The sequence below is a fragment of the Podarcis muralis genome, chromosome 1 (genome assembly GCF_964188315.1).
Source record: "Podarcis muralis chromosome 1, rPodMur119.hap1.1, whole genome shotgun sequence".
Taxonomy (NCBI): Eukaryota; Metazoa; Chordata; class Lepidosauria; order Squamata; family Lacertidae; genus Podarcis; species Podarcis muralis.
Genome location: NC_135655.1, coordinates 68,283,653 through 68,310,250, shown reverse-complemented (window position 1 = coordinate 68,310,250; position 26,598 = coordinate 68,283,653). Strand labels below are relative to the sequence as shown.

The 26,598-nt window shown below is 39.7% G+C and overlaps 1 protein-coding gene across 4 annotated transcripts in view; it reads right to left on the bottom strand.

Annotated features, from left to right (window-relative positions):
• The window catches only part of SBF2 (SET binding factor 2), a 212,273-nt gene that overhangs the window by 142,887 nt on the left and 42,788 nt on the right, over nt 1-26,598 (bottom strand). For all 4 annotated transcript variants that reach the window (XM_028731545.2, XM_028731515.2, XM_077930483.1 and 1 more), the window contains one exon: nt 26,077-26,162. In XM_028731545.2, coding sequence (XP_028587378.2) covers nt 26,077-26,162 — 86 coding nt within the window. The remainder of the gene's footprint in view (nt 1-26,076; nt 26,163-26,598) is intronic.

Sequence of the window (26,598 nt, the reverse complement as noted above, 5' to 3'; positions counted from 1 at the left end):
CATCTTATCAGTCATTTGAGGGAAGGATATCTTGCAAATCTAAATAATTATACATAGAGACTTGTGAGCAAAATCATGTAAATGTTTGGTGTTTTCTGCTGGTTGCTGAATTTATGGCATTGCAATTATAGTTGTTGAACATATGTACTTGATTATCGGAATTAAGTTGCCTACAAGCTTCAAACTTTTAAAGCAAGTAAAAAAACTATTTAAGAATTTTTGATCTCATTTGCTCACAGGGTATCAAAATTGTCAACAGATAGGCAGCTAATGCATGATACGCATACAGTCCATAACACCATGATTATTATTAACACCTTTCATTGCCTACAGACAGCCACCCAATCTTAAACAACTCCTAACCCACAATAATACTACAACCAGACTTAACACGGACACTGGCACCAGAGCCTGCAATAAACCCAGATGCCAACTTTGCTGCCACATACACCCGGACAACACCATTACTGGCCCCAACAACATCACACACACCATCTCTGGACTATTTAATTGCTCATCGTCTAACATTGTGTATGCCATCAAATGCCAACAGTGTCCTTCAGCTCTCTATATTGGACAAACAGGCCAAACCTTACGCCAAAGAATAAACGGACATAAATCTGACATCAAGAATCACAAGACAGAGAAACCAGTAGGAGAACACTTCAATCTCCCAGGACATTCTATACAAGATCTCAAAGTAGCTGTTTTACTACAAAGGAATTTCAGAAATAGACTGGAAAGAGAAGCTGCTGAATTGCAAATCATTACCAAACTTAAAACCATGGAGACACCTGGCCTGAATAAAGACATTGGATTCTTATCTCACTATACATGACAAAGCCATTTTTCACCTTCTCACCCCTTGCTTTTTCCTGTAAGACCTACTGCAGTCGTTAATAGTCGTCAACAGGCTCATCACAGCTATCTGCCAATCACCCATCCCCACCCTCCTCTGAGTAATACCCCTCCCCACCTTCTCACTATATAGAAGGATCTGGCAACTTCTGTTTCAGTGTATCTGAAGAAGTGTGCATGCACACGAAAGCTCATACCAAGAACTAACTTAGTTGGTCTTTAAGGTGCTACTGGAAGGAATTTTTTTTGTTTTGACTATGGCAGACCAACACGGCTACCCATCTGTAACTGGAACCATGATTATTAGAAAGTCTAGGTGTGGGGACTTCACTATACCTTCTGCTCAAATTACAATATTTACTTTATAAAAAACAGGGCAAGCCACACATACAGCAGAACATGAAAGTTCATTCTTCATACATTTGAATCAACTTGACTTGATTCAAGAGGACATTTGTAGTTTTTATTAAGTAGATCTAGTATAATCATTTGACACACAAATGCTGAATCCCTATAATATTGCTTTGTAATTGAAAAATGTTAATATTTTTAATAAACAGATTGGCACCTTTTGTTCTTCAAGCAGCTCTTGTGTAAAATATTACAAAGCTCATTTCAATTAATTTTAAGAGAGGATGTCTGTCAGAAAATAATGGATTTGGATTTTTATTTTTTTTAAGAATATACTTTTAAGGCCTTGTATATCAGATACACTACTTTGAAAAAAAAGGCCATTATAAAATTTAGCTTTAACAGCTCAGGTGCATCAACACCTCTTTGCAGCTGTTCAAACTCTATCAAGAGAAAAATACCTCTTCTGGAAACAGTTATTAAATAAATCAAACATGCATTTCAGGCCATTCTGTAAAGCCTTTATCTTTTCATTAAACCTAAATCATTCCCTGCAATCTAACCTAAATCAAATAACCTTCTATCATTTACATATGCAACTAGCTTCTACACCTGACTATTAAGTGCAACACAGGATTGGGGGAGAAAAATATTTAGGGAATGGACTATGAAATTTTTATAAAGGATTAGAATTTTATCAATTTAAGAAGGATTTCACTAGGTGCTCATCTCTCTACCTAAATCTAGCTGAGTTTAGACAGAGGTTGGTTATATCCAGTGATGAGAACAGGTGGCAGGAGCAGTAATTTTCTCTAGGGGTGGGTGGGTTTTGTCAAGTCATAAAATGTCAACATTAACCACAGTAATGCAACTTCCACCACCTCTCTCTTCAATAATATACTGGTTGCCCATTAACCTCTGCTACATTTAATACTTTGTAAAGGCATGGGCTCACATTTCCTTCTGCAAGAGAATAAAAGATTACTTGTATACCAAAAAGAAGAATCCAGTAATGAAATAAATTATTTATTTATTTTTGCACAAAGGTTTGCTTACAGGATTTTTATAACAGATATCAGTAGAATAATGAATTACAATTTATTAAGATTGCCAGATGTAGTAGCATATGTGTTTATATCATTGCTTTTCTGGTACATCTGACATCAGGCAGGTATCTTTACTGTACTCTTTCTGACATCTGCTTACAATGTTTTCATTTACCCAAGCCTAACCAGACATATAAGGGACGCAGGTGGCACTGTGGTCTAAACCACTGAGCCTTGGGCTTGCCGATCGGAAGGTTGGCGGTTCTAATCCCCGCGGTGGGGTGAGCTCCCGTTGCTCGGTTCCTGTTCCTGCCAACCTAGCAGTTCGAAAGCACATTAAAGTGCAAGTAAATAAATAGGTACCGCTCTGGCGGGAAGGTAAACGGCGTTTCTGTGCGCTGCTCTGGTTCGCCAGAAGTGGCTTAGTCATGCTGGCCACATGACCCGGAAGCTGTACGCCGGCTCCTCGGCCAATAAAGCGAGATCAGCGTCGCAACCCCAGTCGGTCACGACTAGACCTAATGGTCAGGGGTCCCTTTACCTTTACCTTTAACCAGACATATAGTAGTTATATGTGTTTTAATCTGTTTTTAGTTTATTATTGATTTTAATTAGTTTTTGAATGTTTTAAAATAACTGTTTTTAACTGTTTTTTATTATTAATTTTAATGTTTTGTTCATTATTTTCGAGATGTATTCTAATCAAGCAGTATATAAATTTTGTTAATTGGATACTAAAGTTTCAGAGTTGACTATCACTACTATTAGATACTGCTTACTACACAGCAACTGATTCCTTCTGTAAAACATTCCTTACAGTATGAGATAATGACAGGAATCTTGGCAGGTCAGTTATCTTGCTAGCAACGTGCAATTCTGCATGTCACTACTTCTACTTATTCATTGAAATAACAGACTTCATCACGAAACTGCTAAGAGAAACAAACAGAGTCTCCTGTAGTTCCTGCTTTCATTTATTAGTCAATATTCAGCTTTCCTTTCCACTATCTCCCATCACTGACTCCCAAATCTTTGTGTCTTCACAAAACAGGAACACAAAAGAAAGCTAAGCAAAATGCAGTTATCCTTAGTCATTGACTGATGACTCTATTCTTATTTAAGATATTTTTCTCTCTTCAAAAGGAACAATCAGAGTCCTTCCCGGAAGGTCACACAGCATTCCACATTACTTCTGGGACTGCACTATAACAAAGAGGAAAGTTTAAAGAATCGAGCAGCCTCAAAAATCAACTTGTACACTTACACGTGCAAGACTATGAAGATCAAATTTGGCCAGAAATTCCCAGTCAGAAGCAATGAGTTCTTTCTCAGTGATACAGATGATATTATTATTATTATTATTATTATTATTATTATTATTATTATTATTTTGTATATCGCTTCATCCGAAGATCACAGGGTGGTTTACAACATAAAAATACAAAAGGAAAACACAAATTACATAATAAAACTAAAACAAACCATTAACCCCACCTCCCACAAACTCATTTAAAAGGCCATAGAATGTTAATTTTAGAGGATTAAAAAGGGTATATGGGGGTGCTAGGGGGAGGGTAGTACTTCTGGTTGGGGACACCAGGTGTACCTTCTGGGGTAGTTTGTGAGATATCGTCATGAGTAAACCCTACAGAAATCCAGAGTGGAGTCCCTAAGACAGTTGGACACCTCCTTGCAGCAACTGATGTGTTTCTGGAGGCGGTTGGAGGATGGATGGCAGCTAACAGATTGAGGTTGAATCCTGACAAGACAGAAGTAGTGTTTAGGGGGGGACAGGAGGCGGGCAGGTGTGGAGTATTCCTGGTCCTGAATGGGGTAACTGTGCCCCTGAAGGACCAGATGCGCAGCCTGGGAGTCATTTTGGACTCGCAGCTGTCCATGGAGGAGCAGGTAATTCTGTGTCCAGGGCAGCTGTTTACCAGCTCCATCTGGTACGCAGGATGAGACCCTATCTGTCCCTGGAATGTCTCGCCAGAGTGGTGCATACTCTAGTTATCTCTTGCTTGGCCTACTGCAATGCGCTCTATGTGGGGCTACCTTTGAAGGTGATCCGGAAACTACAACTAATCCAGAATGCAGCAGCTAGACTGGTAACTGGGAGCGGCCACCGGGACCATATAACACCGGTATTGAAAGACCTACATTGGCTCCCAGTACGTTTCCGAGCACAATTCAAAGTGTTGGTGCTGGCCTTTAAAGCCCTAAATGGCCTCAGTCCAGTATACCTGAAGGAGCATCTCCACCCCCATTGTTACAGGGAACCAGGCAAAGGGCCTTCTCGGTAGTGGCACCTGCCCTATGGAACGCCCTCCCACCAGATGTCAAAGAGAACAACAACTACCAGACTTGTAGAAGACATCTGAAGGCAGCCCTGTTTAGGGAAGCTTTTAATGTTTTACGGACTATTGTATTTTAATATTTTGTGGAAGCTGCCCAGAGTGGCTGGGGAAACCCATCCAGATGGGCAGGGTATTAACAACAACAACAACAACAACAACAACAATAATAATAATAATATATGCAGCTAAGCTGGTGCCAAACATATTGCTCTGCTTTCTTTTGGACCACTTTAGTGAGGCCGAGAGGGGGGTCTTGTTGTCTGGGCAGCCCAGGACCTCCAAACACACTGCTCAGGCTTGCACCCCAGGGAAGTCACTTTAGTGCTGTTAACACAGCGGTTTGACTTCACCCCTGAGGCACACTCCATTGTCTTTCGAGACAAGACAGATGCCAACAAAAGGTAGCCTATGAAAAGCAGATGCTTACTAGAACTGTACCAGATTAAGTTTGAGACAACTAGCCTGCATATTTAGCCATCGTTTTAAACAAAAAGGATTCTATTCTAAACCCTACGTAGAAGTGTTTTAGTGCCATCATTCTGTTGATAAATGGTCACTGAAGGAGAACAAACCCAAAATTTTAGCTTCTTGTGGGTCTGTTTTCACAAAATAGTTTCTGAACCACCTTTCTATCTGCTGCCAAAGATGAAGGGCTTCTGGGGCCCACCTAACTTGGCTATGACAGGAAGAGGAGTTGGTATCTGAAACAGTAGTTCCAGCTTCTTAGGAGAGCTTCCTCTCACACTGCAAAACACACTGTGACTACACATTCATTATCCCTAGTGGGAAATAGTTGCAAATACTGTGAAAAAAGAAACACTTTCCAGGTTATGGAACACTCTCAATTCTCCTGCTACTGTTATGTACCATGCCTTTGATAGTTGTGTTCTTCATTTGCCACCTATAGCTGTATGGAACGCTAGGACTTTCCTTAAAGGTAAAGGGACCCCTGACCATTAGGTCCAGTCGTGACTGACTCTGGGGTTGCGGTGCTCATCTTGCTTTATTGGCCGAGGGAGCCAGTGTACAGGTTCCAGGTCATGTGGCCAGCATAACTAAGCCACTTCTGGTGAACCAGACCAGTACACAGAAACGCCGTTTACCTTCCCGCCGGAGTGGTACCTATTTATCTACTTGCACTTTGACGTGCTTTCAAACTGCTAGATTGGCAGGAGCAGGGACCAAGCAACAGGAGCTCACTGCGTCACGGGGATTTGAACCGCCAACCTTCTGATCGGCAAGCCATAGGCTCTGTGGTTTAACCCACAGCGCCACCCGCATCCCTCGGGACTTTCTTTAGTTATCCCAATTATATAAATTAAATAAGAGTATAAAATGGAGGGGTGTCAATGTTATTTGATAATTATATTTCAACCCACTTTTCTAAATACATATGAAGGTGGGTCATTGAACATAACCTGTTTCAAATAGGATATTACAGACTGATGGAACACATAGTTTTGCATATTATAGTATTTTCTCCATCCTGTATTATGCCATTGTTACATTTAGTCATTTATATGGTGTTTTCAGTATTTAAAATGCTGCACATACATCACAGTAATCCTTAAGGTAAGGTAAAGGTAAAGGTACCCCTGCTCGTACGGGCCAGTCTTGTCAGACTCTAGAGTTGTGCGCTCATCTCACTCTAAAGGCCGGGAGCCAGTGCCGTCCACAGACACTTCTGGGTCACGTGGCCAGTGTGACATCGCTGCTCTGGCGAGCCTGCACCAGCGCAGCACACGGAACGCCGTTTACCTTCCTGCTATAAAGCGGTACCTATTTATCTACTTGCACTTTAAGCGTGCTTTCGAACTGCTAGGTGGGCAGGAGCTGGGACCGAAAGACGGGAGCTCACCCCGCCGCGGGGATTCGAACCGCCGACCATACGATCGGCAAGTCCTAGGCACTGTGGTTTTACCCACAGCGCCACCCGCGTCCAATCCTTAAGGTAGATTAGTATTATCCCAATGCTTCTTCTCTTAGGATTAAATTTTGTCTATTGCATTTACCGTATGTCTAAATTCATTCATATGTCTAAAGATCCAAGGTGCTTGCTAGGCAATCTGAGCAGATATCCATACCTTACTATTATAATTATTCCTTGTTTAAAAGGTAGCCCAATAGAACCCCACACTGTTCTAATATGCTTTTGTTATGTTTTTCTTATTCTTTTTTAGGAAAGAAACAAAGTGTAAAAGAGTGAACTGAGGGCTGGGCATGAAAGCTCTTTAAATGCTGTCAGTGTATGGATGTTATTTATCCTCCAAGCTGCTATTTAAACACTTAAAAAAATGTTTTAGGGTCCTATAAAAGTGAAAAACATGCACCTAAGTGTAGAATATCTTCCTCGGGGTTTTGGCCATTCACATCCAATTAGGTTTCATCTTTATGTAGCTCTGCCACTTGTATATGGAAATGTAGAAATCAGGGTGGCCAACATGTGATTCTCCGACCTTGCTGAACTAGAACTTTCATAATTCCTGACCATTTGCTATTGTGGTTCGGCTGATGGGATCTGGAATCCAACAACACCGAGGGCCACAAGTTAGCCACTCCTGATGTAGATGATTAGAAAAGGAACCTAAAAGAGTGATGGGGTGTAAAAAAAATCCTATTATATTCTCATGCACACGGCCCCATTCTCCATAGTCAGTCTATCTAGTTAAATAAAAACAAAACCCACACTTGTGTTTTTGTGGTTCTGAAACAATGCTGAAGATCAGTATCTGTAACCAAATATTGTTTCAAACTTTGTAACTTAAAATACAAAGCGTAAGTGCTATATCCTCTGGGACACAGAAGTTGTTACAAATATCTTATCACTGACCATATCAGTCACACAGAGTTGCAAATGAAAACTAAATTACAAGAGCAACATAAATTCTGCTGACTATAGTAGAGAAAGGTTTTTACAGGAGTTCCTCTAGAAACAAGTGGATTGGGCCAGAAATAGCAGTGGATAATTTCAGAGGTGCTTCTCACACTCTCCAAGCTCTCTCTTCCTTGCTGCATAACCCATTCGGCAGGTGGTTAAATGTTCCATTCCTTGCAATTCCCATCGTGGTTGATCCAATACTGCTATTTTCTTTTTACTTGGCTTACTAGCAGCAGGGTGCGGGGGGTGCGGGTTCAGAATCATTAGAGGGGGAGAGAAAGTTTGAAACTCTCCTCTTCTTTCAACTCCTCTTGTGATGCTGAGCTTACTGAGTAACAGGTGAGAATGGTGGAAAGGATGTTGGGTGTTGTGGGCCATGTAAAGTTATACAGTGGGCCAGAAGCAGCCTGGAAGTCACAGATTGCACACTTCTGAACAATATAGAGAGAGTGAAAGGCATGTTTCTTGGGAGACTTTATTGGCCAGAGAATGTGTATATTGCCCAGTGAATATGCATATTGTTTGCAGAATGTACAAAACGCAGTCAAGATGTACACATTCCCCAAGGTCTGTTGGAGTTTATGTATAATATTGACTGGGAAATGTCTACAACCCTCTCTTCATGGAAGGAATATGAACACATTCTTCATGAGGCCTGGTTAATGTGCACTAAGAGTAGTTGTTATGCACACGAATTGTTCATTCAACTTACATTCATAGACTCATAGAACTGGAAGGGACCCCAAGGATCAACAATCCAACCCCCTGCAATGCAGAAAACACAACTAAAGGATCCATGACAGATGGTTATTTAACCTCTGCTTAAAAACATTCCTCTTAACTTATACAAATTAATCTAACAGTGCATATGCATTGCTTTGATTTTCCTTTGCTTACAAGATAATATTAAGTAATGTCTAGGTATATCAAGTATAAATGAATAAACATAAGTAATGGAAACAAAAATGAAACTATATTTTTAATATCTTGCCTGCGGAAGAGTTGAAGGCTAGTTCTCTATTTTGCAACTTTCTGTTTTTCTAATAGCAGGTATTAATTATATTAATCTTTCAGATTGCAGTTAGTACAAAAAAATTGACATATGTAGGTAGATTGTGTATAGATAATTTCTGTCAAAAAAATGAGAGAAAGTTGTCCTTACCACTACTGTAGCAACAGCCCTGATATAGCTGCATAAGCCCAATCAACTGCTTTATCTTCTGCTTTTCTTTGCTTAAAAATTAGCTATAACCTATTCAAGAAGGTTCTTTAAATTGGGAATATCACATTTTAACCTAGAGCTGTTTGTGAATATTCCAATGTTCACATATTTCTCACACAAAATGATTAATTTTGTAACTATTATTGTAAAAATGTTGTTTTCTCAGAGACAGAAAAAGACTTGACATAAACAAGTGTTTAACCAATACCCTAATCACATACACAGGTATATAAACAACCACAGAAAGAAATCACTACATTTTAACCATAAACAAACGCACTGGAAGGGGGATGCTTTCCTCATATCCTATAGTCGTCCTGATTATACTAAGCCAGGGCCGGCAACCTAAGGCCCATGGGCCACAAGCGGCCCATGGGGGTCGTTTAACCGGCCCACAAGCCACCCCTGAACCGAGCCGCCCGCTCGGCGAGTCCCCTCACTTTCACGGTGCTGGAAATTGTGGGTGCACGCGTGATCCAGCCCACAGAGGGATCTCCGCTGGAGTGAACTGGCCCAGGCGAGCTAAACCTGCCGACCCCTGTACTGTGTGACATTTATGAAAGAGTGTAATATTTCAGCATTTCCTAAGGGCTCCTGAGGCCCACAGGGGTGTCACGGAAAAGAATGTAGTTGGTCAAGGGAGCCATGGACTCAAAAAGGTTGAAAACCTCTGAGCTAATGTACAATTGTCATCTATCAGAAAGGTATAAATGTAGTGTTGTGTGGATATGGAACTATTTTAAGTTCATTGTATATTTTATTATTAGTTTTAAATTTATCTCTTATCCAGTTCAGTATTTTGGGGGTGCTTGTGACAGAAACTAAAATAAATAGATTTTTTATACTGCTAACATGTTGAGACAAGCTTGACTTTATACAGATCGATGTTATATAAACGCACATTGCATTATCCATTTATTCTCTAATAGAGTCATGCATGAAACAAGCAGTTTATGGGCTTTTCATTATAAGTAATTGTAAATTATGGGTGGATTTTGGAGAACCATCCATTGAACCCATTCACACTTATATGCCCAAGACATGATGCATTACAAGTTGAATGTGACATTTTAATTTACTGCTCTCAAGTTATTTCATAACTGATAACTTGTAAGAAAATTAATCCCATGACCAAGAGTTCAATAGAAGTCATTCTCTTTTATAATCTTTCCTTTTAAAGAATGAAATGTAGTAAACAAACACACCACATATTTTAAACAATGAGACATAACTGGGCGTATCTAATAATGATACAGTTCAGTTGTTAATAATTGTATTACAGCAGTCACACTGATGTGTCACGTTCATTAACTCTTTCAAAAGAAGGATTTTTAAAGGATGCACTCACAGCACATACCACCTTATTAGGGAAAAAGCCTGCAAAAAAGATAGGAATATCCTGGACATATTTTTCCTAAGACACATCCTGAGAAATCATGCTCTTCATGGCATTTCATGATCAATCCCAATTCATGCCCAAAATGACTTGCCCAAAATTATTACAAAAGGTATTAAGATAGTTTAGTTAGATCCAACATTCCCAGGGAATACGTTCATAAGTCATTAAAAATTACTCATAACTGTTCTTTACCGTATTGAAATACATAACTTACTATTTTGAGCCAGCCCCCACCCTGCCCTAGTTCCTTAAATTGCTAATTAACATATTTTCCTATTTCCTCCATTTATGGGATTATTTGACATGTAAGGACATCAAAAAATCCATAGCTTCTAAACTAACTATGCTTATTAACCCCAATATATTTTCCTAATTCATCTGTGTTTGCTTCTTTACATGATAGCCATCAAATATATGGAAGGCACTTTAGACACAGTGTCTGCAATGTTGTTTTTTCAATTCATTACTACATTTGTTTTCATTATCAAAAACCTTGTTCCTTGTTCATTTTGTTATTCAGTCATTAACATCACACTCAAATCCATTATTCCCAGATGTTCTCTTGCTGCTTTCCTTCCTATTCAAATGCATTAGATTTTCAGGTATTCCATACCTCCAAGAGATCAGACCTGCCAAATTTCAGACAGATAAGGAAAGGGGTCCCCATTTTATAGACAACTGAAAAAAGCACACAGTCCAACTACTCTATGGAAGAGCTTAAAGAAAATTAATCAAATACCTCAAGAATTTGGGAGAAAGCCTTTTTAAAATATCCTTCCCAACATAAGATGAAGAGGTCAAGGAAATAGAGAGTTGGAATATAGTTAGTAGAATCTATAATAGCCCTTGCATCTGTCATAGGAAGGTTCCCCAGAGCTCAGTTAGACAAATTCTCGACAACCACAGCTGCTTTTTGCCATAGCTTGTGTCACTGGGATTTCCCACAGCCTCTACAGGCTTAATTATACTTCCTGTGAGCAGTAATTAGTGTTCAGGATTTAAATGGACTTAAATTCATTCTCCACCCCATACTATTCACGCTGCTAAGGGGAAATGATAGGAACAAATTTAAAATGAACACAAATGAATTTCATCCAGAGCTCATTTATGACAATAGCATTTTTTTTCTTACAAGTACCAAAAGAAATTAATAGACTATTCATTTCATGTTTTCATTTCATTTATGTAATAAATGCATAGCCCAACTTTAAAACAATTCAGGGGACAAAATACAAAGTAACAAAAACAAACTAGTAAGAAACAGTTAAAATTAAAATAAAACACATTTAAAGCCAGAATTAATATAACAACTGCTCTGATAGCAGCCCAGTGGTCAACATCATCTGCACTTAGTTTTCAAAGGCCCGTATGAATATGAAGGTATTGGCCAGCCGGTGGAAAAACTGCAAGGAGGAAGCCAATCTAACCTCTTTCGGAAGGAAATTCTGTAATATGGGAGCAGCCACAGAAAAGGCTCTCTCTTGTGTCACTACCAACCGTTTCTGTGATGCTGATGGAAGGAGAGGTGCCCACCTGAGAACTTTAGCACCTAATCAGGTTCATAAAGTGAGATACGACATTTCAGGTAACCAGGGACCAAGCCATAGAGGGTTTTATAGGTCATAACAAGCACTTTGAACTGTGCCTGGAACTGGACCAGTAGCCCGTGAAGTTGTTTTAACAGGGGAGCAGCATGCTCCCAATAACCAGCCGCAGGCAGCAGTCTGGCCATAGCATTCTGAAGCAGCTGAAGGGTACAAACATTTTTCAAAGCAGACCCATGTAAAACATATTACAGTGGTCCATTTGAGATGCAACTAAGGCATGGCCATCTGACATCTCAAGGAATGTGCACAGCTGGTGCACGAGCCACAATTGTGCAAATTCACTTCCAGCCAGCACCAAATCCTGGGCATCCTGGTTCATGGCTGCATCCAGGACTACACCCAAACTGTGAGCCTGAATCTTCAAAAAGGAGCTTAGCCTCATCCAGCATAGGTTGAAGCCCTATTCCCTGAGCTGCCTTCTGACTGACCTCAACTTGTTCATCCTAATCTAGTTGATTACTGACATCAGACACTGATTTAGAACATAGACAGCATCTTTGGATTTAGATGGAAAGGAGAGATAGTGTTGTGTGTCATCAGCATACTGACAGCATAGCACTCCAAAACTCCAGATGACCTCTCCCAGAAGTTTCATGTATATGTTAAATAGCATGGGGGACAAGATGGAACCCAGGGGCCCTACAAGTCAACAGCCATGTGATTGAACAGGAGTACCCCAGCACCGTCTTCTGAACTCACCCCTCCAAGAAGGACCAGAGCCACTGTAAAACAGTGCCCCCAAATCCCATCCCAGACAGTTGGTCCAGATAGATACCATGGTCGAAGGTATTAAAAATCACTGAGAAGTCCAGCAGAACCAACAGGGAAACACTCCTTCTGTCTAGTTCCCAGCATAGATCATACACCAAGGCAATCAAAGCCGTCTCCATTCCATAAAAGGTAAAGGTACCTCTGCCCATACGGGCCAGTCTTGACAGACTCTAGGGTTGTGCGCCCATCTCACTCTATAGGCCGGGGGCCAGCGCTGTCCGGAGACACTTCCGGGTCACGTGGCCAGCGTGACAAGCTGCATCTGGCGAGCCAGCGCAGCACACGGAACGCCGTTTACCTTCCCGCTAGTAAGCGGTCCCTATTTATCTACTTGCACCCGGGGGTGCTTTCGAACTGCTAGGTTGGCAGGCACTGGGACCGAGCAACGGGAGCGCACCCCGCCGCGGGGATTCGAACCGCCGACCTTTCGATCAGCAAGTCCTAGGCGCTGAGGCTTTAACCCACAGCGCCACCCGCGTCCCCTCCATTCCATAACCAAGCCTAAAAGCCAGACTGATATGCATCTATATAATCTGTTTCAGCCAGGAACCCCTGGAGATGAGATGGATTTTAAAAACTGTAACAGTCAAGCTCTAACCATTTGGTTCACCACACTCACCATGATGCTACCCTCTGGCAACTGTGATAAGAGGTCAGCCATCCTCCCAACTTTAAAGCTGAAGAGATCATCCCAGCAAACATAGAGGAAATAAATGTGTAGAAATGAAATGCCCATAAATAAGGTGAGAAAAAATACTGATGCCTTCTCCAGCGCTACTAATATTAGGTAGCTTTAGCATACTCAGGAATAAAAAGTTTTATGTCCCTTTTGTAGGAAATGTGTGCTTTTGTGCACTTGTACCTCAGGTTGAGAACTTTGCCCCAGGATGAGAACAGAAATCACGCGCCTTGGTGAGGAGGCAGCGGGAGGCCCCATTAGCAAAAGCGCACCTCAGGTTAAGAACGGTTTTGGGTTAAGAACAGACCTCTGGAACAAATTAAGTTCATAACCTGATATACCACTGTATATGGGCTCATTGACTTAGGAAAAGAAAATACTCTGGTTGGCAGCTCAAATCCCCGCAATGGGGTGAGCTCCTGTTGCTCCTGCCAACCTAGCAGTTTGAAAGCACGTCAAAGTGCAAGTAGATAAATAGGTACCGCTCCGGCGGGAAGGTAAATGGCATTTCCGAGCGCTGCTCTGGTTTCTCCAGAAGTGGCTTAGTAATGCTGGCCACACGACCCAGAAAAACTGCCTGCGGAAAAACGTCGGCTCCCTCGGCCAGTAAAGCTAGATGAGCACCGCAACCCCAGAGTCATTCGTGACTGAACTTAACTGTCAGGGGTTCTTTACCTTTTTACAAAAGAGTTCTGGTCCCAAATGTCAGAGAAGCCAATATATTTTATTGTTTAAAGATAAACTTTCCTACTCTGAAAAACTAGAGAAAAGACACCTCAGTTAATGCTACAAAGGTAACAAAAAAGAAGGAAGCATTTGATCTCTTCAGAAAGCAATGTTGCTAGAACACTTTACCTTTATGTCTAAATATGGACAAATAATTTACTGCCCACTTTTCTGAAACATCCTGCCAATTCTACTAAATTTAATATGAAGGTCATGAAACAGATATGCAGAGTCCAACAATACATCTTAAAAATTTTAAACGTCAGCAAGTCTCTGCAAGTATATTACTGGAGAATGAAGAACATCCATTGTGAAATAAGCTTTTCTGCTATGTAGTTTTAAAAGGAGCTGAAACGGTGCCACAGAAATCGATCTGGCATCTATGGAGGAAATAGAGACAAAATATGCCTGCTATGTGCAGTAGCCAATTGTTGACTCACTCTTTTGAAGCAAGATGTCTCTGCATTTCTCTGTCAACTTTGTCACTTCTATCATCATCATCTTACTGTGTGGGCTAAAACTGTTTGGACTTTTGTTGTCACTATAGACATAGTTAGAATAAGATGGCTTTTAAATAGAGGTTCATGGAACAGATGAAAAGACAAGGCAAAAAGACAGACAAACATGTCTGAACAGAGTCCTATGATTATTCCACAGCAGGACTAGAAATGTACATTTGCAGCTAGCGTGGAATCAACAAAATCAACATCTCTCTTACTGAAATGTCTGGATTAAATACTATTTGATACATGAAGTACCACCTAATTCCGACATCACTGTTTTATTTTTTGCATAGGCTTTTGCCTACTAGCATTAATCCCGTACAAACCGATTAGGTGACAATACAGTAGTAAATAGTAAATTAACATTCTACCCTTGTAGAATTGGTATAGAAACACTGACACTGTAGAAGAAATGTGTTTTGCTAATGTGAACTGGTTTGGTTATAAAATATCAGATATACAGAATAGTAATGGAAGATACTTAAGGAATTTGATCCAAAGTTCTGATTTAGAGGCCTAGATAGATCTTCTTCTAGTTCACAGGCTACATCCTTCATTTTACTATAAAGGCAGCATAATGGTATGTATGGAAGGACATTCTCACTTTTGTCTCATATACACACATTAAAAAGGTACCCCTGCCCGTACGGTCCAGTCTTGACAGACTCTAGGGTTGTGCGCCCATCTCACTCAAGAGGCCAGGGGCCAGCGCTGTCCGGAGACACTTCCGGGTCACATGGCCAGTGTGACATTGCTGCTCTGGCGAGCCAGAGCTGCACACGGAAACGCCGTTTACCTTCCCGCTAGTAAGCGGTCCCTATTTATCTACTTGCACCCGGGAGTGCTTTCGAACTGCTAGGTTGGCAGGCGCTGGGACCGAACAACGGGAGCGCACCCCGCCGCGGGGATTCGAACCGCCGACCTTTCGATCAGCAAGCCCTAGGCGCTGAGGCTTTTACCCACAGTGCCACCCGCGTCCCTCGCGGATATGTACATTATGTTCCAGTAACAAGAAGCCGAAAGCACCAGCCTGAAGATGACGAGTGAGACCTCGTCGAAACGTCGCCTAGACACCCCAACTTTTACACGGGAAGACACCCGAGGACACCAAAACCTGCATTCCTGTACCCGTGAAAATCTACGAAAGCAAATAATGTACATTATGTACATTATGTACATATATGTACATTATGTACATATATTATGGAAAATGCCTCTAGCAGTATGACATATTTTTGTTGCTTTAGCATCAGAACATCTGCAATTAACTTTTTTTCTGCTGGCAATGTTCTGAACAGTGGGTCATCAAGATAAAAGCAGACATAAATCCTCTTATACCAACACAAGTAATATCATTCATCAGCTCAGATTTTTTTTTGTAACATTACATACAGAACATATTTGCATTGTATGCAAAGGAGTCTCTAATAGACACATTATGGAAATAAGAACAAATCAAAACACAAAAGGGGAAATCTCTCAGACACTATTAATATTTTAAAATTGTATGAACTCAACTATTGTAGACTACTATTATTTACAAACTATCCAAACTCTTAAAAGGTGTATCTCTGGACAGTTTACAGTACAATTTAAAAACCAAGATTACAAGATATCATTATTCAGGTGTTTTTTTTAACCAAATTATATAGGGTTCAGACCATACTGAACATAAGGAACTTATTTTATATATGACGACAGAAGGCCACAACTAGTTACAACACAACAAACAACTGTCACAATTAAAACATGCAATAAAATGCAAAATCAATAGAATAGTAAAACAGCAAGCCATAAGCATTAAGTCTAATTTTTGCAAAAACTTATTATATATATTTTGAGCACCCTATCACCTCTGGCAAGGCACTTGCTTTATTGCTAAGTATGTTAAGCACCCACCTTTGGAAGAATCTTTCAGTTATGATTTGATTATGATTTGAATTTTTTTTCATATACAGTGGTACCTCGGATTAAGTACTTAATTCGTTCCGGAGGTCCGTACTTAACCTGAAACTGTTCTTAACCTGAAGCACCACTTTAGCTAATGGGGCCTCCTACTGCTGCCGCGCTGCCGGAGCACGATTTCTGTTCTCATTCTGAAGCAAAGTTCTTAACCTGAAGCACTATTTCTGGGTTAGCGGAGACTGTAACCTGAAGCGTATGTAACCTGAAGCGTATGTAACCCGAGGTACCACTGTATACTAAAATAATACACATATACTTGAGGCAATTAATTAATTGGTAAACATTTTAGCTTAGTTAATGCATTATTGCTTCAGATTGCAAACCACTTTGAGCTTCCTTTAATTAAGCAAGATAAAAATGTGCCAAATGCTGAGGAATTCATGTCATTGGCTATAAAATCAGCCAGAAGTTTTTTTATTATTCATCCATAAATAACAGCAACATATTCTTCCATCTTAGAAGGACTGGCAACAAGTAATTGGCGTAAGAACAGGTGATTTTCATGTCCAAAATCTTAAGAGAGTATATGTAATGTATTGTGCAGCTTTTAATACTTAAAGTCCTTAATAATATGAGTGCAATCTGCCTCAGCGAGCACCTCCTCTTCTCAAATGGGTTCAAATGGAAAGACTGAAGTTTTATTTTATCTATTTTATCACTTGTCATTACTTCTTATAAAAGTAAAACTTCACAAGAAAATTATGTAATAGTTAATAAAAAATTCTCTAAGAGGCATTGTAGCAGACATGGCTAACCAGTGGCTCCCTAGATGTTGCTGCCTTGCAGTTCCCATCAGCCTCAGCCAGCTTAGTCAATGGCCATGGGTGATAGGAGTTGTAGTCCAGTAATAGCTGGAGGGCCACAGGTTTCCCACTCCTGCACTGTAGTATGTACAATATGACAATTAAAATGTTCAGCTTGATAAAAAAAGAAATTAATGAAAAAGTTTTTTTTTTTTTAAAAAAAAGGTAAAGGACCCCTGACAGTTAAGTCTAGTCGCAGATGACTCTGGGGTTGTGGCGCTCATCTCACTTTACAGGCCAAGGGAGTCGACGTTTGTCCACAGACATTTTTCCCGGGTCATGTGGCCAGCATGTCTAAGCCGCTTCTGGCGCAATGGAACACCAAAACCAGAGCAGTGCATGGAAATGCCATTTACCTTCCTGCCAGAGCGGTACCTATTTATCTACTTGCACTTTTTGGCGTGCTTTCGAACTGCTGGGTTGGCTGGGACCGAGCAACAGGAGCTCACCCCGTCGAAGGGATTCGAACTGCTGACCTTCTGATCGGCAAGCCCAAGAGGCTCAGTGGTTTAGACCACAGCACCACAAGTACTGATATTCAAAAGGCTGTTGAGTTCCAAAATCAAGTCTCTAAATTCAATTTGTTCACATGTAGAATCTCACAGAATACATAGACCCAGTACATCCATACTATTTCTGGATCTGTTAACTCTGTGCATATACAACACTAGACTATAGTTACTTTTTCAGCCTTAAAGTAAGGTAAACAAAGAAGAAATTCTGCACGGTTACAAAATCAATACCATCTTGCAGGGTCCCTCCTCCTCCTCATGTGAGTTCACATGATGCTTCATCAAGATTAACATTCCATAAAGGTTATTTTCATCATGGTTTGCAAATCAGCTTCAAACTCTGTATAGGGATAGTGACAGTGAGGACATAATGCTACATCTTGGTTAAGACTAAAAGGGCAAGAATGGGTGGGGGGAAATTTTTATAGGAGAGTTGAAGGATGCACCTGGTCTTCTACCCATGATTCAGACACACAGAAGTATTATTTTTTATCTGAATCTTGGAGTTAACTTTAGGTTTAATATAGGTTTCCACCAATTCAGAAGGCACATCTAAATGTTTTGTGTAAAACACTTGCCCAAAGTTACTTAGCAACATAACTGAGTTGCCATGAAACACATGCACATTTTTGTACTTGCATGCACTTGAATTAAACTACATCAACATGATTCAAGAATAAGACACACTGACTCATTACTATGTAGCACACGAATGTGCACATAGAAGCAAGGTTTAAACTTAGCATTAATATTTTTTCATGACTGTCTCATTATCTTAAATTATCCTTTGTGTCATAAATATTAGTCAGATACACAATACTTTTAATCTCATTTTGCGTAAAGACAGAGCTAAATACCAAGTATGACATAGCATATCCACACCTTTGTGATGCCTTAAGGTGAAGTAGGAAGCACACAAACTTGAATGCCAGTGCCACTTAAACAATGAGGCTTACTCAAAAGTAAATGTGTTTATGAGAAGGGTAAGTCCTCTTGGCTTCTGCAAAGATTTACAATGGAAAATTTAATATTCAATTAAAATTGATTTGGGTCATATTTAAAAATTAAGATAACTCCACCAGTATGTGGATAGTTTGAAAGAATCTCTTCTGATAGCTTATAAGCTTATTTAAAATGAAAAAGACTTATAGAGTAAGCTTTTGAAAAAAGGGTTATAGTAACACAGTTCCCAGAATTCTCAGGTCTTCCATAACAAAAAATCACTACATAGCATTCAGATGTATCCAACTCTCCAGTGTGAAAACAACTGAAGTTCTTTTCTTCCAGAACTATTTTAGAGAAAGGCATTCTTAAAATTCACACACGGAAGAGTTTAATTGCCTCCCTGAATTTATTGAACAGACAATCTGAAACTATTCACATTGGTTACTAAACTAATTTTCCTGCTTTCGATATCTTCTTTAACATAATTGCAGGCAATCAGAAAGATCAATGGCAAATTTATGCCATGTACATTATAGTAGACTGTGTTTTTCAAGCTACAGCCATGAATGATAGTAGCCAAATTCCAGCGTGAAAGAAATATTTGCTCCCTAAAAGCACTTACAATATTCTAGGTTCAGCAGTGGATCAAAGGAGCCAACATTTGATGCAGTGGATGACAATAGCAAGCTGAACTGCATCAGTGATGTGTTCCCAACACACAAATATTGTCATAGAAACATCAAACATCATGCAAGCAGATGTCTACTCAAGTAATGGAACTTTCCCAAGCTCACCACAGATCTGATCCTCCGCAGCAAAGGTGGGAAGGGTACACAATGCAGAAAGGGAAAAGAGAAGTAGAAGTTCTATTGCACCTGCTGAAGTCTGTTCCACTGACAGACAACCACCACTGGACATTACTGTCATGAACAGATGCCAGGAGCAGGTCTGAAATAACTCACATGGCTTCAGTGAATTCCTTATTCAAAGAAATGACAGCTCAAAAGGCTACACCTAGAGAACACAGCAACTCTTGCCAGTAGAACCTGCCCTTATGAGGCAGTTGTGAGGACTGAAGGTCCCAGCCTTCCCACAGTTCCCTAAGCTTCCTTCCCAAGCAATCAGACTCTGTTGTCTTACCTGTCTTTGCTCCACCCTCTTCATACCTCTTCTGTTTCATGGAGACCAGCGGGAGGGGATCTGGTTGCAGCAGGAGGGGGATAATCCCTGGCTTTTTCAGCAGCCTGCCTCATCTCTGCCTCTTGGCCCCTTTCCTCTCCAACCTCTGCCTCTGGTTCTAGACTGTTCTCTGCCACAGACTCTTTCTGCTCTTTAAATCTTGTTACCTCTTCAGCTTCTAACACCTCCTCCTCCCCGTCTGATCCATCTTCTCCCTCTGACCACTCATCATCATCCCACCACCATTCCTCTGGCTCTGAGCCTTCTTTCCTTGGGGGTTCCCTAGTTGCTGCCTCCTACCACTTCAACCTATTCTCAACACTTACCTTCTATCATTTCAGCCATACAATTCAGAATCAGCACGCTTACCAATATCCAGTACAAAATTAAGAACATGCAACAGAATAAGCACCACAGCACCATATTCTCAAATCAGAATTAAGAGATACAATGACTTTGCACACATGGCATTTCTAATTAAAATCCACAGTCAGTACAGTAGTCAAGATCAAACTGCAAGCAGGTCCTGGTATAGTCAACTTTTGCTTTTTAGGTAGAGAATAGGATCTTTTAGAATTTCAGAGAGGAAGAGGCCGCCTTAAACTTTCAGGGACACTTTTAAGGAACAACATATGCAGATATAACAGAAGGTAGGTGGTCTCACTGTTTCTCACTGTGTACTCTGCTTTAAGTAGAGAATGCAGCCAATAAATTTATAAAACAAAACACATTGCAGCAGCATTTGTTATGCTGCTGGAAACTAGTCTTCGCTTACCTTATGCAAGGTTTGAATTGTTACAGAGAAATACCATCTTGACCAAGGACCATAGTAGGGCAAAAAATGTACACAGTGTGGATGCACACTGCTGGATCTACAATAAAGCCTCCAACGTTCTGAAAAACTATGTGTTTATACATAATGTACCCTTGTGTATAAGAAAAGCCATCACAAGGGAATGTACCTGTACAACACAACCTTGAACTGGGTGCCATCAGTGTATTGATTCAGTATCAAGAGATCCAAACTATTATTGTATCCTCTTCACAGAGGAACAAGTGCTCATGAACCATGGGAGGACGAGCAGAAACAGGTGCTAGAATTAGGTTCAAAATTGACTGCAGGGCCATAAAAAATGGACAAAAGACATCAGCTTGAAAGGTTAATGGCAGAAGGGTACCCACAGTTACCAAGCACAGTTCTGCTGCTGAAGCAAGAGCTGGAATATTACATGGCAGCATTTATGGATGGGCCAAGTGAGAAGAGGAGGCAGGACTATTTGTACCTAAACAGGAGGCATTTAGGAGGTCTCCAAGCTGAACATGTGGAACAGAAATAGGAGAAATAATCACCAACTCCAATTTTGATGGTACATGAATGATGAGATCTAATGTCTTAAGATCATCTGAATTTTTGAGGGGGGAGGAAGCATCACCTTTGTTTGAAAGTGTCCCCACCCTTCTCAATTCCTGAATGTTCATTAAATCTTGGATTTCAATTAATTATCCATTTTCTATTTTGCGTGTTCATGACAAATATTCAACTGATTTTTTAAAAAAGCTTATAAATGCTGTCCCTAATATGACCTTTAAACAGTTGAGTTTACTTTGGAAGTTTGAACCTTAAATAGCTTGGCTTAACAGCTTATTTGAAAACAGAAAAAAAGAACGTTTTGTTCAGAAAGATTTTGCTTTCATCCAGAAAATTAAGATCTGTATGTAAAGCCAATTCTGCTTAAGTTTGTCCCAACAACCAATGAAAGGTTTGACCTAGAGGTGTACAGTATTACAGAATGCTTTCTCAATTTATACACACCCAGAGGTTGTGTCCATTAAATATTGTTTAGAAGAGATAGTAGCAAAATATTTTGTGAAGTCTCTTTTTGAAACAAAGTTGATCATGACCTTTCATCATAATTTTGTCCTCCAATGCTGATTTAAAAATGGCACCTTTGAATCTAAATTGAATGAGATTCTACGTGCATGCATACTGCAACTAACTGATTGTTTTCTAAAGCTTTGGTAGCAGATGATAATACATGGATTTATTTAAGCATAGTAAAGATGGAGGAAAAATATCTAGTTAACATGTAGGAAAAATAATTATTGATATTAGCTCAGAACTTTGAAATTAAATGAATTTCAAAGCAGTGCTTGGAGTACTTCTCTTGCAGCTAATGTTAAAACCAACTAACGGAAGAAGTTATTTAGAATTATTTGTGAAGTTGGATAGAAAGGAATTGATTCTGCATTCCAATCAGACTTGTGCTAGTATATATTATTTGTGTCGTTAGTCTTGTTAAAATATATTTAAAAAGCACACGAAAGCTTATACGAAGAACAAACTTAGTTGGTTTCTAAGGTGCTACTGGACAATTTTTTTATATATTTTGACCACATCAGACCAACACGGCTACCTACATTAGTCTTGTTAGTTTCTCTGCGGCAAGAACACTCCAGTTTCCCAAAGAAGAAGAAGAAGAAGAAGAAGAAGAAGAAGAAGAAGAAGAAGAAGAACTTTGTACGGTGATCTCAAAATCTAGGAGTTAGCTCTTTACAATATCTTGGCTGCAAGAAAGTTAAAACAAGCTTTGCTACATTTGACCATTTCAATTATAACATATTGCAAACAGGCATTTCACAAGATGCCTAGCCAATTCTACAGAATATAAAACAACTTTAATCTATAATTCTACCTCAAAGCATGCTAACATCACACTGCCTTCAATATTTACACACACTTCAGAACATGATCTAATGCAAGGTTTCTCAAACTTGGGTCTCCAGCTGTTTTGGACTACAATTCCCATAATCCTTGACCAATGGTCCTGCTAGCTAGGGATGGTGGGAGAAGTACAGTCATACCTCGGGTTGAATGTGCTTTAGGTTGAGAGCTTTCGGGTTGCGATCCGTGGCAACCCGGAAGTAATGGAACGCGTTACTTCCGGGTTTTGCCGCTCACGCATGTGCAGATGCTCAAAATGACCTCACGCGCATGCGTGGAAGAGGCAAAATGCGAGCCGCACACGCGCAGACGCATCTTACGTTCCATTCAGGATGCGAATGGGGCTCCGGAGTGGATCCCGTTCGCATCCCGAGGTACCACTGTAGTCCAAAAACAGCTGGAGACCCAAGTTTTGGAAACCCTGATATAATGCATTCAACTTCAGTTTCATTCCAATTCAAGTAGTGGCATGAAGATCAGGGAAAGAATCCAGAATTCCTTGCTGAGATTTTCAAAATAGTGGCAAGCAGATAATTATTTTTTTAACAGAATGTTAGGGTCTGTACAGGCAACACTTCTTCATTCCTGCTTGGGAATGGGACCACCCAAAGAGATTTGGGCAAACTCCTGCAATTGCAAGAGGAGGAAGGGGAAATTGGAAGGAATTCATATTGAAAAATAAATGAAAGGCATACAGATCTCCCTCTTCATAGTTTCTACAGCCAGACAACCGTACAATGATAAAACACAAAGAGAACAAATGTTAGCCAAAGTCAACCCAATAATATAGGGGGTATCAACACCACTCAAGGCTGCCCAAAAAAATAATGAGTAATAAAAATTATAACTGAACTGCAGAGACTAGAGAAGGAAGCATAGCACAACAAGCAGATTGAATAAAGAAAGAAGAATCTGAGAAAAGCTGGGGGACTTTCTCAGAGGAGTACAGAACTAGGATGAAAATACTGTACAATACTGTGGGAGAATGTGAAGCTTTTTGAAGCTCAAACAAGGCAATAATTTCCTTACATGAGGAGGGAGGGAGTGGATGCTATACTGCAATGAAGGAACACATCTTTTCTCATCCTCCCAAACACAAAGATGGGGTGCTCCATGAAGGGAAACAATAGTGAGTCTCAAAGGCACAAGTCTGAGAGCACATGGTGAAATTACTAGGAGCGACTGAGGCAGCTTGAGTCTGGTCAGTGTGTGGATGGGAAACACCTGAGAACCTCATGTACACCGCCTTTTGTTCAGAAAAACATGATGCAAATGTACCAACTTATTAGATCCCAGCTGTAATCAGGGACTGGCTGGGAGACAGTAAAATGTAGTCCATCAATCTTATTGAAGTCCCTGAGTATTCATCTAAACATTTAAAACTCCTTAATACCTTTAAATCCATTTAAGTCAAGGATGCCATGTTAGATATATAAAACGTTATTCACTCTCCAGTATATTCTGAAACATCCTCATGACCAAGTAATTCCTGAATCCTTATTTTCAAAAGGCCCAAGAAATGTGGAAGTCTCATTGGAAAATTTTCAGTTGTTGACAACTATGAAAATCAAAATTTACTGGGGATCATTTTATTTTATATATACTGTGATTTCAGAATTTATTGTTTTTACAGTATTCTGTTCTTCAGTTATATTAGGGAAAATTCTTGGATCACATCACTAAAAATATTTTCCTAACAATGTGATTTTTACAAGCCACAGAAAATATGTTGTGAGAATATTTACTACAACATTAAAAGTGAAGAAACAATCCAGTACATTATGAAACTATGCTACAGAAGCATAGTTCCTGTAGAGAACCACCTACAGTCATTTTACTAATTTCAGAACACAGTTTATGGACAATTGGCTACTGACTTCAGCAATGAAAGTTGAATCATAGAAAATAATCTGCCATAGAGCTTTTTTTCAATTGGAATTAAAGCAAAGTAAAACTTTGATATTTACACATTGGTCTCTGATGGGACTTGAAAAAAGGGTGGCTGATAGCAATTTGAATTACTTCATTCATGAAGCTAGGAAATGCTAGGGTGTAACAAGATCCACAACACTTCCTAGAAAGCAAAATGCAGATTATATGTGGTGATGTCATCATCATGCTTGTTAGAAATGAAGGACCTCAGTTATGATTGCAATGTACACATTTGCAAGAATATTCTCTTATAGTCCTCCTCCAAGGCCCAACCACATGGAAAATGAACTTCAATCAAATTATGAAGCTAGAACTGTTGTTTTCTCAAAATAATCTAAAATAGAAGAATGTAAAAATTATACTAAAGTAGCCAACCCTTGTCATATGAAGCAACTTTAAAAGCGCAATTATGAAAATATGATGCAGCAAACTGGCCAAATACCTAGAGATGTTCTTTCCTAAAAGCATTTTCTAGGCTTTTATTATTTTCCATAATTGATCTACAATTATTTCCCGGCAATTATAAACACATCACAATCATCTGATCTGGCATACTTGAAACCCTCTTTGCAAAGTTGACAAAATGTAGTTACAAGTTAACAAAACATAAATGTTACAAGTTGTGAAGCAGCCTTCTAGTCTATTCAAGCATACAGAATATTAGTTTTAATGAAAGCAGAAAAAGGAAATATCAAGAGGTAGCCCAGTCTCTCTCAGCAGCATGTTTAATTTATCACATTGTTCTTTTATACCCTTTTCTCCACCCCCACTGTTCTGCCCGGACACTGAGGTCCAGTGCCGCGGGCCTTCTGGCAGTTCCCTCACTGCGAGAAGCAAAATTACAGAGAACCAGGCAGAGGGACTTCTTGGCAGTGATGCCCACCCTGTGGTACACCCTCCCACCAGATGTCAAAGAAATAAACAACTATCTGACTTTTAAAAGACATATGAAGGCAGCCCTGTTTACGGAAGCTTTTAACATTTGATGAATTATTGTATTTTAATATTTTGCTGGAAGCCGCCCAGAGTGGCTGGGGGAACCCGTCAGATGGGCGGGGAATAAATTATTATTATTATTATTATTATTATTATTATTATTATGCACAGGTCAAGATGCTGGTCTCAAAAATAGCTGCTAGGAGAGAAGGAAAACAAAAACAAGCACCTAAAGTTACAAATGCTAGTTGCATTTTAGGGTGGTTTTTTTTTTTAAAAAAAGAACTTGACTATTAATAGATGTTATTTTTCTTATGATTAATATCCAGAAAGATGCTGCTGCATGTGCATATCTTATGCATGCCTAGGTGCTCCATGGATGTCAGATTGTATATTTTGTCACAAAAGAACAGCAGTGGATCCCCTCCAACTTTTCATTCTTAAAGTCAGAGATCCAATGACTGATTCTTATGTAACATCTGGTGGCGTAATTGAGGTGATCCTAACGTCACCTGGGTCCAGGATGACACTTAGCAAAAGCTGATTTATCTCAAGAATTCACTAAAAGCATGCAGACACCTTTTTCACACTGACATCCTCTCTGAAGATGATGTTGAGACTATTAATCTAGATCTACATGCAATATTATTAAGCATTTACAAATGCATGTCACAGAGCAACTTACCAACTCTATTCCCTGTGGAAAAGGAGTGTCATCCAAATCCTTTAAGGGAAATCTCTGGATTATTTTCCCCAGACCATCTCCTGATCCTAAAGTGGAAGGAAAGGGAGAGAGGGAGAGGGGGAAAGAATGAGATCATGAATAGTGATGTTTTGCTTTTCCAGTCAAAAGTTTACACATATGAAAAAAGTCACAATCTAATGCATACTTGCATCTGGTTAAACTGTGGCAAGAACATTTTGAGTTCTAGAAACTGTATTCAAGTGACTGCTGAAGACTGCAGAATTTAAGTTCCAGCGACACATACACGGTACCCAATCTTGTTTTCAGAAACTATGTTCTGTATTTTTACACACAGCAGTGACATTAAGACCCACTGAATACTCTATGTATACTCTTAGACATAGGCATAATGATGCCACAATGCAATAATAAAAATTCTTAAATTTTACTATGCACCCATCATGGTACTTGCACATCAACCACTATGGAGATTAAACCAGATAGGAAAATGTACAGTTGCAT